At 51.4% G+C, this 15,951-nt stretch overlaps 2 protein-coding genes across 6 annotated transcripts in view; both read left to right on the top strand.

The window, feature by feature from the left end:
- PDLIM7 (PDZ and LIM domain 7) overlaps window positions 1–8,897 on the top strand; it is a 43,244-nt gene extending 34,347 nt beyond the window's left edge. For 3 of the 4 annotated variants that reach the window (XM_081185747.1, XM_081185749.1, XM_081185748.1), the window contains 6 exons: window positions 2,756–2,814; window positions 3,178–3,418; window positions 4,170–4,350; window positions 5,726–5,846; window positions 7,060–7,175; window positions 7,607–8,897. In XM_081185747.1, the coding sequence (XP_081041873.1) occupies window positions 2,756–2,814; window positions 3,178–3,418; window positions 4,170–4,350; window positions 5,726–5,846; window positions 7,060–7,175; window positions 7,607–7,693 (805 nt within the window). In that variant the 3' untranslated portion in view covers window positions 7,694–8,897. The remainder of the gene's footprint in view (window positions 1–2,755; window positions 2,815–3,177; window positions 3,419–4,169; window positions 4,351–5,725; window positions 5,847–7,059; window positions 7,176–7,606) is intronic. The other variant, XM_081185750.1, reaches the window with a different exon arrangement.
- Window positions 8,898–11,659: 2,762 nt separating this feature from the next.
- DBN1 (drebrin 1) overlaps window positions 11,660–15,951 on the top strand; it is a 44,269-nt gene continuing 39,977 nt past the window's right edge. The window contains exon 1 of one of the 2 annotated variants that reach the window (XM_081185744.1): window positions 11,660–11,890. In XM_081185744.1, coding sequence (XP_081041870.1) covers window positions 11,805–11,890 — 86 coding nt within the window. In that variant the 5' untranslated portion in view covers window positions 11,660–11,804. The remainder of the gene's footprint in view (window positions 11,891–15,951) is intronic. The other variant, XM_081185745.1, reaches the window with a different exon arrangement.

The following is a 15,951-nucleotide window of genomic DNA, read 5'->3' as shown; positions in this document are numbered from 1 at the left end:
ACAGCTGTTATAGTAATTTACTATACTCTTTTTCTTCTTCTGTTGATTGCACCTTAGGAAAAGCCCTTGGATAGGTTGGATGAGATGTAACATGCACAATGGAATTAATGAATACACACACACTCCTTTAGTCTGCAACAAGCCTTGTGTGCAGAATCCGTTTGCTCCTGTCTTGGATAATCACATAGTTCAGCTCTTGATGAGCTGTATCCTTTCTCATTGCAGGTGGAGAATCTCAGGTTAGAATATTCTCCCTGCTACCCTTGTGTCAGACACTTAGGAAATGAGCATGATGAGAAGAGAGAGCCTAGTCTACCCTTTCCCGACAAGAGAGCTGCTTCCTATGTACAGGAAGGAGGTGGTGTGGGAGAATATGTGTACCCTGTGCCCCTGCTTGGTCTCTTCTTCCAGCCTCCCAACTGGTTGCCCAAGGGGACCTCAGAAGGGGGAAGGAAGGGGTTCAACAAGGGCAGGCTTTATTTCTCTTCCATTTTCAAGCTCAAGACACCCTTCTCCTTTATTTGCAGCTCCCCAAACCCCACACACCTCCCATTCTCCTCCCCGCCTCCTTCCTTGTACACAGGCTTCTACTCCTGAACAGACTGTAGTTTCTTGCTCTGGGCTAGGAGTGTTTGAGTCTCCTCAAATGACTGCCTACACAGCTGGGCTGCTGTTCCTGCCACGTCACCAGGTTCCCCCTCAGATCTTCACACTCTTTCCCTGCCATGGATCTCATTCTTGGGCCATGTGACCTTGGAAGTTATTCTGAAGCCCACACTTCTTCTGATGGTTCATCTTGAAGCCATAGGGCTCTCTCCCAAGTGAAAAGCGTTGAATATGTGGGGCAAGTAGCATGGTCCTGTTGCCCTGAGCTAGATGGCCTTGGGGCAATAGACTCTCTCCCTGGGACCAAGTTGAGGTGTCATTTCTTGGAGCCCTATGTGAGGCGACCTGTCTGTGGGTGTGCTTCATGCCCCTAATATGACGTTGTCTACACCGCACCCCCCGACACACCACATAAACCCTTTGAAATATTTAAAAGGCTCTTGTAGAGAAGAGGACCTTCATGGTAACCTTCGGAGGAAAGAATGGGAAGCAAAATGTTTACTGCAAGAAGGTAGGGTTGGGGTTAAACATGTGGAAAAGCTTCTACCTGAAGCTTTAAGGAAGTGATTTAGCAGGCAGCACAAGACGGCTAAGGAGCTGACTGGGGCACCTTGGCCTTTCCGTGCTTTCCAGCAAAGTTGGGGCAGGCCTCTGACAGCTCAAAACTCTGGACTCCCATTGGAACAGGTGGTGGAATTTGGTGTATGTGTGAGAGAGAACAGCATGTCTTTCTAGTTTGCTGTCTTGTGTGAATCTTATGCCAAGAGATGAGCACACAGCCCCTCAGGTTTCTGCAGATGCCAGCTTCCAGTGCTGAGCTGTGTGTCTGATTACAAAACAGGCGAATTGCTGTCACTGTTACTCCCTGGCCACAAGTGCATTTCGTGGTTGATAACGCCTCATGTCCTTTTTCTGCGGCATCACCTGTCCCGCCATAGGAAGCTGATCATAGAACTGTAGAGGTGGAAGGGACCACAAGGCTCACCTCGTCCAACCCTTTGCAGTGCAGGGATATTTTGCCCAATGTCCACGACCCTGAGATTCTGCTGCCCGACGTGGGGCTCCAATCCATGACCCCAAGCTTAAGAGTCCCATGCTGTACTGACTGAGCTATCTCAGCTGCCTTATAATGAGGTCAAACTCTTGGTCTATTGAGCTCAGTGTTATCTACACTGACTGGCAGCAACTCTCCAGGAGTTTCAGACAGGGAATCTTTTCTGCCCCTTGCCTGCAGATGCTGGTCAACTGAGCCTGGGACCTTGCTGCCTGCAAAGCAGATATTGTACCCCTGAGCTAAGGCCTGTTCCTTTTATGCAGACCTGCCCTGCAGCAGCCTGGGGCTGGGAGGCTTTGAAGGCTGTGCTGCTCCTTCATGCTGATATTATCACAGTGCTTGTCTCACACCACTGCCCAGTTTGGGATCATAGGAACTGCCCCAGGTATGCCAGGAAAGCAGGCACTTGCTGTGCACAAGGAAAGGAACACTTCCTTAAATAAATCCTGCCTTCCGTTTTCCATCTGCCTCTGACCTGGCTATACTGTACAGTTGACAGGAATGCTTTTGGTGCTCCTGTGCAGAACTTGCTCTGGTGTCCTACTTTTTTTTTTAGGAGAGCAAACCAGGCCCAGGAGTCTTTGTTCTTTATCCTCCATCCATGCAGGTGGTGGCTGCGGTCATTGTGCTTGAGAGGGCAGGATGATGCATGTCTTCTCCTCCTCCAGGTCTTGTTTGAACTCCTCCTTTAGAGAAGGGAAGATGAATGCTCCCTCTGCACATAAACGAGTAGAATGTCTTTTGTGTTGGCTTGTCCTCGCATCCTCGGCAACAGGCTTTGTAGCCTGGGCTTAGCATAATAGGACCTGTTTCTTCTTAATGCTGGTCACTCTGGGCAGCAAAACCACCAGCCAATAGGGGTCACTGCTACACTGTGGGTATGGGCATATTTTGACTGCACACAATCTGCTCCAGTGATGCTCTTGTGTGTCCCCCAACTTCATTCTTCCAGTGAGCCCCTTGAGGTCTGTGCAAATATTAAAAACAGCTATCCCCACTCCATTGACTTGCTGTACCTGGGCCATGGTAGCAGCCTCTGCTGGAGTGGGTGGGTAATGGGCCCAGGTTGCCTGGAACTAATTGGTTATTCTGTAGCCAGGTCTCCATACCGGATCTGTCTTCTGCGCCAGCCTTGAAAGGGGAGCCTGGATATGGTAAGCTGGGAGCGCTGTGCATGCGATGAAACCTCTGGGCAGGGATGCTTGCTGGGGAAAGCTTTGCCTACTGGCACCTGGTATCTTCCACAGTGTCTACAGCAAAACCTGTTGTAGCTTCTTGCTGTGAAGCTGTGTTAGCTTTAAATTTTTGAATGCATGTGTGCCTGAAAATGAGCAGTGGCCAGTGGCCTTCCTTTGGGAAGGAGGGTCTGTCCACCCAAGTCCAATGGCAGAGATTATTCCCAGTGAATTGCTCAGACCCTAGATACAGTGCCAATGCATATGTCATGCAAGCTTCAGATCTTAAGTGGGTTGCTGTTTAGAGATAAAGTGCCATTGCCTTGTGTGTGACTGTTCCAGGCTCTGCTGCTCCGAAGCCTGCACCTGTCTCCGGCCCGGCCAGCCGCCCACCCTGGGCTGTGGATCCTTCCTTTGCTGAGCGGTATGCCCCAGATAAAACCAGCACGGTCCTGAGCAAGCACAGCCAGCCGGCTACACCAACACCGATGCAGAACCGCAACTCCATTGTGCAGGCTGCGCAGCAAGCCCCTGAGAGTGCCGACAAAACACCCATCTGCTACCAGTGCAACAAGATAATCAGGTGAGAGTTGCAGCAGTGTGGAGTGATCATTCCCCCCCCCCCCAAATTCTTGGAAGTGGTTTGTACACACGTACACCTGCACCTCACTTAGTCTGTTGCAGCCTGGAATACTGGCTTCTGGATGGGTGCACCGATTCCACCAATGGATATTGTGTGCAGAGGTGACCTGGAAGTTTGGTGCCTATACTTGCAGTGGCTTGTTCACAAATGCGAGTCCCTTGCTTGATGTTGGCACGCTGCAATCATAATGTGCGGACCCAGTGGCATAGTGTGAATTGCCAGTGCCCAGGGCTGTGTGGAGGAAGGGAAATGGAGGACACACACACATTCAACTGCCTAATGGCATCCACATCACCCAGGAGTTTGCAGCTACAGAATAAGAAAAGAAGAGTTGTTCCGTTGTCTGGAGAGGTCACTTCCTGGTTTGCATGGAAAATCTCTTTTCAACAGAGTGCAGCGACAGATGTGCGAAGTTGTATTGAGGCAGCACTGGGTGCTGAAATTTTGCACCCTGGGCAACCGTCCTCCATGCTACACCACTGTGTAAACCAGCCCTTGGAAGTGTACTGTAGACTCATGTACTGTAGACTTCCATGTACTGTAGACTCATGCTTCATAACAACAGGTAGAATTGTCTTCTGGCAATGGAAGGGGAAAGACCCTGGTCGCCTGTCCTTTCCCCCAATAGGCAAGAGGCCAGGCTCATCACCCACCTCAAATCTAACCCTTCCTCTTTTTGTTTTTCCACCAGAGGGCGCTACCTGGTGGCCCTGGGACGCTACTACCACCCTGAGGAGTTCACTTGCTCGCAGTGCAGGAAGGTGCTGGACGAGGGCGGGTTTTTTGAGGAGAAGGGCTCCATCTTCTGCCCCAAGTGCTACGACATACGCTATGCCCCCAACTGTGCCAAGTGCAAGAAGAAGATCACAGGGGTGAGTTTGGTTGGAGCGCAGCCTTCGGGGAAGCAGGCCTACTCTCAAGCATGCTGAGAGTCAGGAAGGGGTGGGGAGGAATCTGTGCACTCCAAGTGGTTCTGAACTCCGACTCCCATCATCCTTCACCATTGGCTGTGTTGGCTGAGGTTGATGGGAGTTGGAGTCAGGCAACCTCTAGAGAGTCGCAGGTCCCACATCCCTGATGTTGAGATTTCCCTTGCTTAGAAGGAGCCAGCCATTGCTGCTAGCCCTTTCCACTCAGGGGTGAACCTCTCTAGTTCCTTATGTTAACTCAAGGGCTGATGCTTTAAAGCAGGGGTGGGGGACCTCTGGCTGGCCTGTGGGGTCATTTCTCCCCAACCATGCTTGTGGGTCCCCCATGTGTGGGTCTGGTCTCTGCACAAAGCAGTTTTACCAGCCCTGGGGGTTCCTGAACTGCGACTCCCAAGTGGCAGACAACCAGCTAGCTGTTAGGTGCTTTGGAATGCTGCTCAAGGGACTTTGACAGGTGTGTTGTCCTACTCACCTGTCACAGCTGACCCTTGGAGGTGTGGACAGGTAAGGATCTGGACAACTGAGCCAGAAAAGTTCCCCAAAAGTTCCCTTCTCTTGCCATATAGTACAAACCTGATAGACTTGTCTTGCTACTATATTTGAGGCTGGGGACTCCCAGACTCTGGCCTGCTCCGGAGAGCAAACATAGCACAGCAATGAGCACGAGCCGGAACTCTGTTTCAAATCTCATATTAGTCATGAACTCACTTGGCAGGCTAGAGCAACCTGCTCTGTATTCCGGCCTTTTTCACCCTCCCCAAATCTGTGGAGGCTAAATCCTGGCCTTCCCTACCAGGTTGTTGGGATGGTTGAAATAATGTATGGCTGGCATGTGGAAAGTTCAGTATTGCCTATGTAATAATAATAATAATAATAATAATAATAATAATAATAATAATAATAATATCTTTATTGTCATTGCCCCCTCTCGGGGACAACGAAATTACTTGGCTGCTCCATCCACCCAGGTAGGGCACTCCACACAAAATCAAAACAACTATAAAAACACTAATTAAAACAATACAGTATAATACAGCAAGGAAGATTAGATGACTTTCAAAGTCCAGGCTTCCCATTCAGGGCCGAGATCGCTCTGGAGAAGAAGCTGTTCTTAAGATGGCTCGTTCTTGTCTTCATCGTCCTGTATCTCCGTCCCGACGGCAGGAGCTCGAAGAGACAGTGACCAGGATGCGATGGATCTTTTACTATGTCCAGTGCCTTCCTATGGCACCTTGTGTAGTGTGCTGTCTAAATACCCTGCATTGTTGGCAAAGGGCAGCCCTACAGTGGAGTGACTCGCGTTCTTGTGTTTCTTTAGGAAATTATGCATGCCCTCAAGATGACCTGGCATGTACATTGCTTTATCTGTGCTGCCTGCAAAACGCCCATTCGCAATCGTGCCTTCTACATGGAAGAAGGGCAGCCCTACTGTGAGAGAGGTATGGATAATACTTGGCTGTGGTGCCCACAAAGTAGTGGGTCTTTCTTAGAAGTCTTTTAGGTAGCCTTTAATTAACATTCTGGATTTATAAAATTGGAAGCATATGGGATTTCCCAAGCTCCCCCTGAAATGGGAGCAGCCAGCACCAAAGCAGCCTTCCTTGGAAGGGGTGGGGGGGATACCCCACAGAAACAGTTCCTAGTACTGACCTTCAGTGGCAGGGAGAGCTTGGGCAACAAAACACTTGCAATGGCGTCCTCCTCTGACCCTGGTCTGGCTGCCCCTTGGTAATGGTTGCCGGGCAGCGCCCATTCTGCCAGGTTGCTATGGAGATCAGTAGAGTAGTACCTGCATCACGTAAGCATGCAGCAAAGCATGCTGGGAAGTGTTGTTCTTTTCCTTTCATTCCAGTCCTGATAAACACAGCCCTCTCTTGGAATATTCCATTGGGAGGAGGTTTCTAGGGGGAGAAAGGCTTAACAAATGGAGTGGCTTCCCTCTCCACCCCCACATTATCTGATGCTGTGAAAGAATCTGGAATTCTCCCAGATGAATGAACAGCTGCCTTTCATCATAAGCCGGGTGGGGTGTGCAGGGCTCTTAACAGCATGTGCAGCCTTGCTTGACATGGCTGGGACGGTTGTCTGCCATCTCTTCACAGAGTCTTTGGTCTTCCAGCCAGCCCAACAGGCTCCAGGGCAGCATCAGAGCATCTGTTGCTTAGCTCAGGAAGGGCTCTGATCAGAGAAAAGCAAATACTGGGGAGAGGACAGTATTGTGGGACAGAAGCAGAGTTACAGAAACAGAAGGGAACCTAGAGCAGGAGCAGAGAACTGTGGATCAGAGGGGGAAGGCACTGGTAGCTGAGATCACTGGGGCAGTGATCCAGACACTGTGGTAGAGTGCGTGCTTTAAATGCGAAAGGTCCCTGGTTCAATTCCTGGCATCTCCAGGTAGGGCCAGGGAGGACAGGACTCCTTGCCAGTTGATATACAGACAGGCTTGGTGTTAAGGCAAGTGCCTTTGATCCTAGCTGCTCTTTGAACATGGTGCTGCAATCCAAGCAGCCTCCCTTTGCCAGACAGGTGAGTGGGACGGGTGGTGCTGTGGCAATGGCTCATGTAAGCAGCGGCGCTCTTTTCCCTAGCTCGGCCTCCAGATTCTGAACACCTTGGCCTAATCTCTCCTTCCCCTTCTCTCCCTGCCTCAAGACTATGAGAAGATGTTTGGAACCAAATGCCGTGGCTGTGACTTCAAGATAGACGCTGGCGATCGATTCCTGGAGGCGCTGGGCTTCAGCTGGCATGACACTTGCTTCGTCTGTGCGGTGAGCACCTCTTTCCACCACCCACCACTGGTCTAACTAACCCTTTCCAGCCTTTGCTCCAGGAGCATTCCGTGATAGAGGGACATCGCTGGCAGGCAGGCAGGGGCATCAATTTGCTAGCATGAAGCTTGTCCAATGAGGCTTCTGAGCTTGGCTCTTTCCCTGGGGGTGGAGCAGTCTGGTTTAACCTTTCGTCCTTGCTTGCCTTCGTGGCAAGCACTCTCGGGTGCCTCCTGCTGACTGGCAATGCCTTAGGTCTAGCAGGGCAACGACTGTTGGGGGTGAAGCTGGGCAGCGGTGCATTGGGTGATTCCTGTGGCTTTGCCCTTCCTCTTTTGTCCCTGTGGATGAGCTGAAGTGGGTGGTGGGCCTGTGAGCATGGGACTGATGCTTGCCTCACTGAGTCCTTCCTCCCTTCCTTCCCCCCACAGATCTGCCAGATCAACTTGGAAGGAAAGACATTCTACTCTAAAAAGGATAAGCCCCTGTGCAAGAGCCATGCTTTCTCGCATGTGTGAGGAGGAGGAGGAAGCGGGTGGGGAAGAGGAGATCTGACTGCCCAAGCTGCTGCTCGCCCAAGCCCTGCATTCCTCTTCCCCCCACATTTTGCCCTGTCCTGTCCTGAGAGCTGCCCCCACCCCAAACCCTTCACTTGACAATCATTCCCAGTGGTGGAGCTGCAGTGCTCAGATTTCCCTTCAGTACTCTGCAAGGATTCAGGTACATGGATTTAGAGTCTGAGCTGTAGGCTGCTGCTCTTTTTCAAATAGAATTCCATTCTGCACCAGCACTGAGTGACAGGGGCAGAATCACCACCACCCTTCTCCATGCTGTGAAGCCATAGTGTCGCCATATGTCCAAAGGATTTGCCCGTGCCTCTTGTCACTTTTGTGCCAGCTGCAGCCAAAGAGGTGGAGCCCCAGAAATGTTACTTCCTAGCTGAAGGATCCCATACGTTAGTGGCTGTTGCAAAGCAGGCAGAGTTGACACTTGATCTTACCTAGGAGGTCCGTTAACTGCCTCAGGTGTATGTGAACGCTTGCTGCCTCGCCCTCTTGGGGCGACAGCTTTTCCCAATGCCAGGGTAGGGCTCATTCTCGTGACTTCTTGCCTCCTTTGTGTTGTAACTACCAACTTTGGCTCCTGTCCGCCTTTCCTTCCTTGAGAAGGCATCGCAAATGATTTCTGTGATCCAGGCCTGGCTCTGTCCTGCCTGTTAGTATGTATTTCCACTTTCAGTGATGGAAACTCACCTCCACGTAGACATGTGGCCCTAGTGAAATTGGGAAGAGCCAAGTCAAAAGTAAAAAAGAAAAAGAAAGAGTTTTCTTTCCCCTCCCAAGACTTAGCCACTCCTTTCCGAGAGCTGGAAACAGACTACCTCCAAGGTGTGTAGAGCCTTGTGCTATAAAGTTGCAACAGACCTCAAGCAGAGTTGTCACAGGATCCAGCCCTCTTCTCCACACCAGCAAAAGCTGCTTCTCCTCACACCATGAGATGAACGTGTGATTCACTCCCCAGCCATACAACGCTGCGTTTGCTTGTAGCGCACAGCCCTGGGCTGGATGTGGCCCCAGAGCATCCCTACCAAAGAGTTATTATTTCTGATTTGCTCTAAGTGTGTTTCCCAGAACCGTGCTGTCCGGCTGGGAGTTTTCAATTCTTTGCCACCTTGGTGGTGCTTTGAATGCCTAATAAAATATGTCTTTAATTCTTTTGTCACATATGTGAGCTGTGCTGATTTCTTTGTCTTTAAAAGGGCAGAGTGTGGTTCTACTGGAAGCGGGTGAAAAGTCAGTGAAAAATACAGGTGTGGGTTATATGGTGTGACAGACACTCTAGAAACTAATATTAGTCCTACTTGGGAAGAAGCAACCTGAGCCCTCCCTCTTATGCTCAGAGAGGAAAAGCAAAAGGGAATAGTTTCATGGAAATACTGTGCACGCGACTAAGGAACTCAGCATTGCTGAAACTGAATACGGCCTCTCTGTTGAAAAGTGACAGCTGCAGAACAACTTTCAGCCAAGTGGTAACTTTTCATTTCAGAAAATGCTAGCAACAGTGGTGCAGGGAAAGCTTAGCACTGCCCAACTTAGCAGGAACTGCCTGTGATATCCTGTTGGCCGGGAATTTGATTTCATACCTGTATTGCTACTGTAAATGTTTTAATGGAAAATCAGGTAGTCCGGGAGCAGATTGGGCGGTGTGGTGTGCGAGGCTGCCTCCAGCATAAATAAGCAAAGCCCTTTTGTGGCAGTGGCTGTTTGCAGGTTAATGTGAGTGAAGGAGAGGATGGTCACAGTGGGCCTAAACAGAGGAAGGCACCTGCATCGGCAAAACCATATATATGAAGCTTCATTGGTCTAAGTTAATGACTGATCCCAAAGAACACGGCACCTTCTTAGGGTAGCATAAAGATTGCCCAGAGACCTGTTGGTGACTGAGAATGGCTTGATTTCAAGGACTCATTTTCAGAGATAAACACAGTTGGCAACTTGGAGAAGTATTTCGTGTACTTCCTTATTTGCAGCCTTGATGCAGCTTAAGTCTGCTGTGTGGCTGTTTCTGTTTGGCCAGCTATTCAGGGTCCCCCTCCCCCGTGCAGCTTGTAGCATTTGTGCTTTCATTCCAGCTTCTGCTTTGGTGGTTACTGATCCTATATTTGGCGAGAAACTTCCTTGATGCTTGCAGTTCTTGTTGTAGGGAACTACTTAGTTTGTGCTTCCTGCTAGCTTTGATTTGTGTCTTGCAAGGGGGCGTATGTTAGGGCGAGCGCTGCTGTTGTCCTGTCACACTGTCTTTGGGGTCGCTTGCTTTGCTTTATGCAGGGAGAATGGTTTTTCTTCTTACGGGGATGTGGGTGTTTTCCCTTTTTTTTCTTAAATGGAACAGATTTTTCCAGAGAGGCAAGGCATCATCAAAGCCACAGGCTGGATGAATTCTTAAAGGCCATAATCACAAGGAACGTAATTAGCTGATAATCTATAAGCAGAGCTTTAGGACAGATGGAAACCCCAGCTTGACTCCATTCATAAATTGCTTCTTGAAAATAGGGAGGCCTTATGGCATGTCGTGACCAGGATTTCTTTTTTGGGGAGAGACTGCAGAGGCTTACGCCTTTCACATTGAATTTTGGGAGTGCCAAGCAAGTACTGGTAGACAGTGACAAAAGCAACAGGGTTTATTCTGTTGTTGTTGCTGTTGTTGTTATTATAGAAAGGCTTCTCTATCACCTAGACTAGGTCACCTCCACAGTAGCTCAAGTCTGAATTGCATTTCTGCTAGAAACCACGTGGGCTTTGCTTTGAAGTGCCAGGTGACTGAGAAAAGAAATGCGGTGCTAAGAGGGGAAAAACACCTCGCACTTGAAGAATGTTGGCACCTACTTCATAAGGTGCCATGGTGGCGCAGATGCTGCCCACACTGTATGGGAGTGAGATTGCTTTTCCAGGCCACTTTCAGAGAAGACCTTGAAGTCAAGAGGCAAAGTGGGATCCAGAAATCCTTAAAGAGCTCCTCCGGATTCCCAAAAGAGCCATTTGAGTAGGGCTATAACAAGTGGTGGCGGTGGTGGGCTTGCTGAGAGGATGCTAAGTATATATGATGGTTCCAGACTGGCTTGTGTGGAGGCATCCTGGGTAGAATGAGAGATGTGCTGAGATTACTACTACAAAACCATGAGGTTCTGTTTGGCTGGGTATTGTCAATCACTCAAAGTTTAGTCATGATTGCTATATAGCAAACAGTGTACTAGCAACAAAATGGGATTTTTCACACGGTGCCACCAAGTGCCCCCCCCCCAGATCACTAGAATGTGATCTGAACTATAGTAGGCAGCGAGACTTCACTTTCTATTGAAGTGCATGAGATGAGGATGAGTCATGAGTCATGCAACTGGAGGTTTGGTGTAGATCACTGAGGCTGAGCCTGAGGCTGCATCCCAGCTCAGCCGGCACCTTAGTCATTTGAATTGCCAGCTTCTGCTCTGCTGTGTCCTGCGCGAAGTCTGGTCCTCTTTCCCAGACCTTTAACACTTAACCGGGCAAGGCTCAGCTGCCAACTGTGTCAAGTTGCGATGAATGTGAGTGCCTCTGAGCGTGCGCAGAGTGCCCCTTTCTCTAGAACCCTCTGCGCTGCCGCAGCAACTCTGAGCTTTAAAAAGTGTGAGGGAACTTCTCCTCTGTGGAGCTCAGGTTTTTGTTGCAAAAACTTGGGCCCGACGGCGCAGGTGCCTCGAGTTCTAACTTTCGGCTCTCCCCGTTCCCTCGGGCCGAATGTAAGCGGGAGCCGCCGTCGCCGCACATACGTGGTGGTGCCTGAAGTGATCCAGCTCAAGATGGCTGATCCCAGGCAACCCACATGTGGACAAATCAAGAGGAGGTGGGCGGCGGCGCTGGCGAGGCGGCCGAGGGGCGGGAGGGGGATGCTGAGCCGCGGCCGGCGCTAGGACCGGGTGCGCCAGCAGGCGGAGCCTCCTCTCCGCGCCGCCCGGCTCCCTCCCTCGGCTGCTACTGCTGCAGTGTCTCCGAGGCAAGCAGGCAGGCGGCCTGTCTCCATCCGAGCGCGGCTCCCTCGCTGCCCCTCCGCCGACGTCCCGGAAAGCAGCATCCCTCTCTCTCCGCCGCCGGCATGGCTGGCGTGAGCTTCGGCGCCAACCGCCTGGAGCTGCTGGCCTCGTACCAGGAGGTGATCGGCGAGGACAGCCCCACCGACTGGTAAGCCCCCCCCGGGGGGAGCGGGCTCTTTGTCCCCGCGGTGGGGAGGGGGGCGCTGGCTGCCGTCTCTGCTTTGTGCAGGGGGGCGTGGGCGGCGTCTGCCCGCCCGCTTTTCTACCGGGAGTCGCCAACAGCGCTCCCCCCCCCGCCACCCTCCCGCTCCTCATAGAGGCGATCCGGGAGATTCCTCGCCTCCCGGACCTGGGACATGACTGGGGGCGGGGGGGGGGAGAAGCCATTAGCAACCCAAAATGGTGCAATGGCAACGCGCGGCCAGGCCCGAGACCTGGGGCGAGGCCTTTTTCTGTGGGGCGCAAGGAGGGCACAGCCCGAGGATGCTCCAGCAGCCTTTTCAGAGTCCGGGGCGGAGGGGGGATATTGAGCGGCGTCCCGCCCTGGAGCCCCACGGAGCTCTTTTGAGGAGGGGAGCAGTTCAGAGAAGTCCCGACGGCGTTTTCCACCCCTAAAATTGGGGGGTCGGAGGCGCGCACCAGCCCGCCCTGTGGGAGCCACCCCGGTGCCAGGACGCACCCCCTTTCTTCCCCCACCCTCCCGCAGTATCCTTCCCCGCACCCCATCCCCGGGCGCATCGCTTCGGATGCGGCGGGGGCGGGTCCGCGCGGTGCCTCTTCCACCTGCTCGTCCGCCCGCGGCGCCCTCCCGAGCCAGCCCGGGCCGTCCAGCTCGGCGCCCGGTGCCCATCTGCGCGTATCCCGCGCCTCCGGGTACCAGCCTCTCTTCCCCTCCAGTTTTGGGTTGAAAGTTATCTGATAGAGACGCGCTACACAAAGGAAGGTGGGGCTGGGGAGGGGGAGGGGGAGGAGGGGGTCTGGAGGCTGGAGGGGCGGGGCTGGTGGGCTGTGAGGAGGAGAAGAGGAGGTGGGGTTGGAGGGGAGGAGAAGGAGAGAGGCAGAGAGGGAGCCAAGGGGGCCCTCCGCCGGCAGCCATCCCCGCGCAAGGAGGAGGCGTCGAGGGCCCCCAAGTGCCGCATCCTTTTCTTTTGGGCTGCCGAGGCCTGGCTGTCCACAGGCCGCCTGTCTCTTTGGCAAAGGGGCTCTCCTTTCTCTTTGGAGGTGGTGTTGGCAGCGAAGGCCCATCCCTGCTCGCAAGGGCTCTTCCCAGAATAGACTTGGGGGATGTTTTCAGCACAACCCTTTATTTGCAATTTTCTGGGCCTGCTGCTATGGGGAAGCCTTGATTTGAAGGCTGCCTCCCGAGATGAAATGGGAGCCATCTCCTACAAAGCCCCAAACAATAGACATGTGCTCCATTTCTGCAGTCACCCAATTGTGTGTGGGGGTGTTGGGGGTTATTGTTAATGAGGCCTGCATACTTGGCGTTCCCAGCCAATGAATGTTCACACTTTGTGAGAGGCAGAAGGTTCTTCAGAGACTTCATGCTACGTTTCCTTTGCCTTCCTCATGCCTTGAGACTTCCCTGCAAGCGATGAAGCAGTCCACCCATGTCTGCAGCAATGGCTCAGGCAACAGAAGGTTTCTCCCCAGTAGTTCAGTTTCTGGACCTCTTTTTTCTGCTTGAAGCAGAATTGCACAGAGGGCTCGAGTGATGCTCCCTAAACATAAGATAGCAGGACTCAGTTGCCAGGAAGCACTTGCCACGTAGTCTCCTGTAAGATTAATTCACCCTGCAATTATGGAGCACTTAATCTGGTCCTTAATATGCACCACAAGGGGGACTAATTATTTACAAGTGCTTAGACCTAGGTTCAAAACAGTGGCCACCTATAGCCTCTGTGGGATGCTTTTGAACACAGTCACTTTCTTTCAGCATCTTTCTTTCAGCATTGGTTCCCCATGTGTAAAATGGGAATGGGAGACCGCCCATACCTTGTTATGCAGATGAGCTGGTTAAAGAATAATGGAAATCACTTTGTTCTGTACATGTGCTTGTGTGTGACTGATAATAATTGGAGCCACTATAGGCTTCCTGGTCTGTTCCAGAGCAGCTCTTAGGAAATGCTTTTGCTTTTTGAAAACCTAACTGACAAGTACTTTATGCTTCTTAAAGAAACCAAGTCCATAGTGTGCTTGGAGAATTGTTGTTGTTTTTCCCTTCTCCTTCCAGAGTTGCTAACCCAGAATTTGAAATCCTATGAGATTTCTTCTGCCCTGATCCTCACTTTCTCAGTCTGCACTGACATGCAGTGTTTTCTCTCTCTGCAAATAGTTTCTTACATCTCCTGGGTCCACTTCATACTATCCCTACCACACCCTGCCCTTTCTGTCTGCCAGGAGCTCTGCTCTCTGTATCGGCTGTTGTGGTTTTTCTCTTCCCACTCAGGTTGCTGAAAGCTCATTTGTCTCCGGAAGGCCAAAATGAAAAAAATGAAAACGCGCCCTGTGGATGTGAAAGTGCTCTTCTCCCTGTGAGCCAACACTTTCACTTCCAAGGGCCATTTCTGACCCCCTTCCTTGCTAACCTGGGGTGTGGCATCCTTCCGAGGCAAGGTCTTTTCAAACGCTAGTGGCCTTTGGGCGGCATGAACCTTCTGGTTCAGAAGCTGAAACCCATCACAACTGCTTTCCTTTCAGCCTCTCCTTTCACAATGGTGATGGAGCTGCCCACATCAGCAGCACATAGATTACAGGGGGACAGAGGAAGGAGGCAGTGGTCCTGGTATGCCACTTACTAGCTCCATGTCAGCTTGTGGAGAGCCATAGAGCTTGGTTGTTCTCTTTAGATAAAGCTTCATCAGTACTCTTGCCTGCTGCAGCCTGACAATTTATAACTTTGCTAGTGCAAATGGAGTAAACTCTGCACTGCTATCAGTTTTCCTCCCCTCCTCCCCAGTGCTTTATTTTGCTGTTGCTTCTTTGTAGTTTGCTTTTCCCCACCCGGTTCCTCCTCTTCCTTCTAGACCAGAAGGTCTCCAGCTGCTCCTCTTTGCTTGCTTCCTTCTCTTTCAAAGCCCTGGCACTTCAGACACCCCTCTCTTGTTTCCAGCTTGCAAGCCAGGCCTCTTGGTCTGTTCAGCTGGAGACGTATCCCACAAATGATACGCACACACACATGCAAACAGAAAGGAGTGTGGCTGGTTAGCGGGCACATAGTATGTGTGGTGTTTGTTGTAGAAAGTGGGACACACACACAAAAATGAGATGACAGTGTGGGTGGAGGGGGTGCAGTTGTGTGCTCAGAAAGGCATGAATTTGAGAGGTGGGAGGACAGGTCACCCTCCAAGACAAAGGCAAACTAAGGAAGGCAGAGAGTGAAGAGGAAGTAATCTCCCCACTTTCAGACTTAACCTACTGAAAATGCCTAAAAGCAGGGGCCTTTCTTTCCTTCCTGCCCCCCTCCCCACTGTAAAATTGTCAGTATGTCAGGGATATATTTTTGGCCCTCCAGATGTTGTTGGACTACAACTCCCATCACCCCTGGCTATAATGGCAATGCTGGCTGGGGCAGATGGGATCTGGAGCCAAAAATGTATGGAGGGCCATAGGAATACAATAATGGTTTGGTTATCAATGATGGTGCATAGGAGATTATTGGGGAAGATTGAGAAGGAAGAGCCAAGCAAAATTAGTAGCACCCATGCTGAGACACCCGAATCTCCAGGACAATGGACTGTCATTGTGGGATGATAGACAGTGAGCGGCAGATGTCGGCCACAGGTGATGGGAAATATAATCAGTACTGCTGGCAGGGCCTCAAACGGGGGAGAGGGGATCTCTTGAATGGAAAATGGGGTCGCTTCTGCAGTGGTGTCTAGTGCTCTGAGTGGGCTGAGTGCTCTGGGTGTGCTAATGGATTTGTCTCCTGGGCAATGTTTTCTTGTCTTAAGCAGAAGAGAGCACAAAGGGAATCCAGCCTGAGTGGAACCTAGTGCCCCCTTGGTGAACTGCTCACCAGAGGGCTGCCCTCAACTCACCTGAATCTGATCCTTTCTGAAAAGCTGGTGCCTGTCTGGCAATTGCCAGGATGAGAATCTAGCCTTGCAGCCAATAAGATTCTGCGGAGTAAATGTCCCCAGCGGTTTAGCAATTGGTCTACTAGCCTTTTATATCTTATTTAGTCTCTAGCTCCAGTTTCTGAGCGGC

The sequence above is a fragment of the Podarcis bocagei genome, assembly GCF_964188305.1.
Source record: "Podarcis bocagei genome assembly, chromosome: 2".
In the NCBI taxonomy this organism is placed as follows: domain Eukaryota; kingdom Metazoa; phylum Chordata; class Lepidosauria; order Squamata; family Lacertidae; genus Podarcis; species Podarcis bocagei.
Note: the sequence above shows the minus strand (reverse complement) of the source record. Positions and strands in the feature narration are given on the sequence as shown.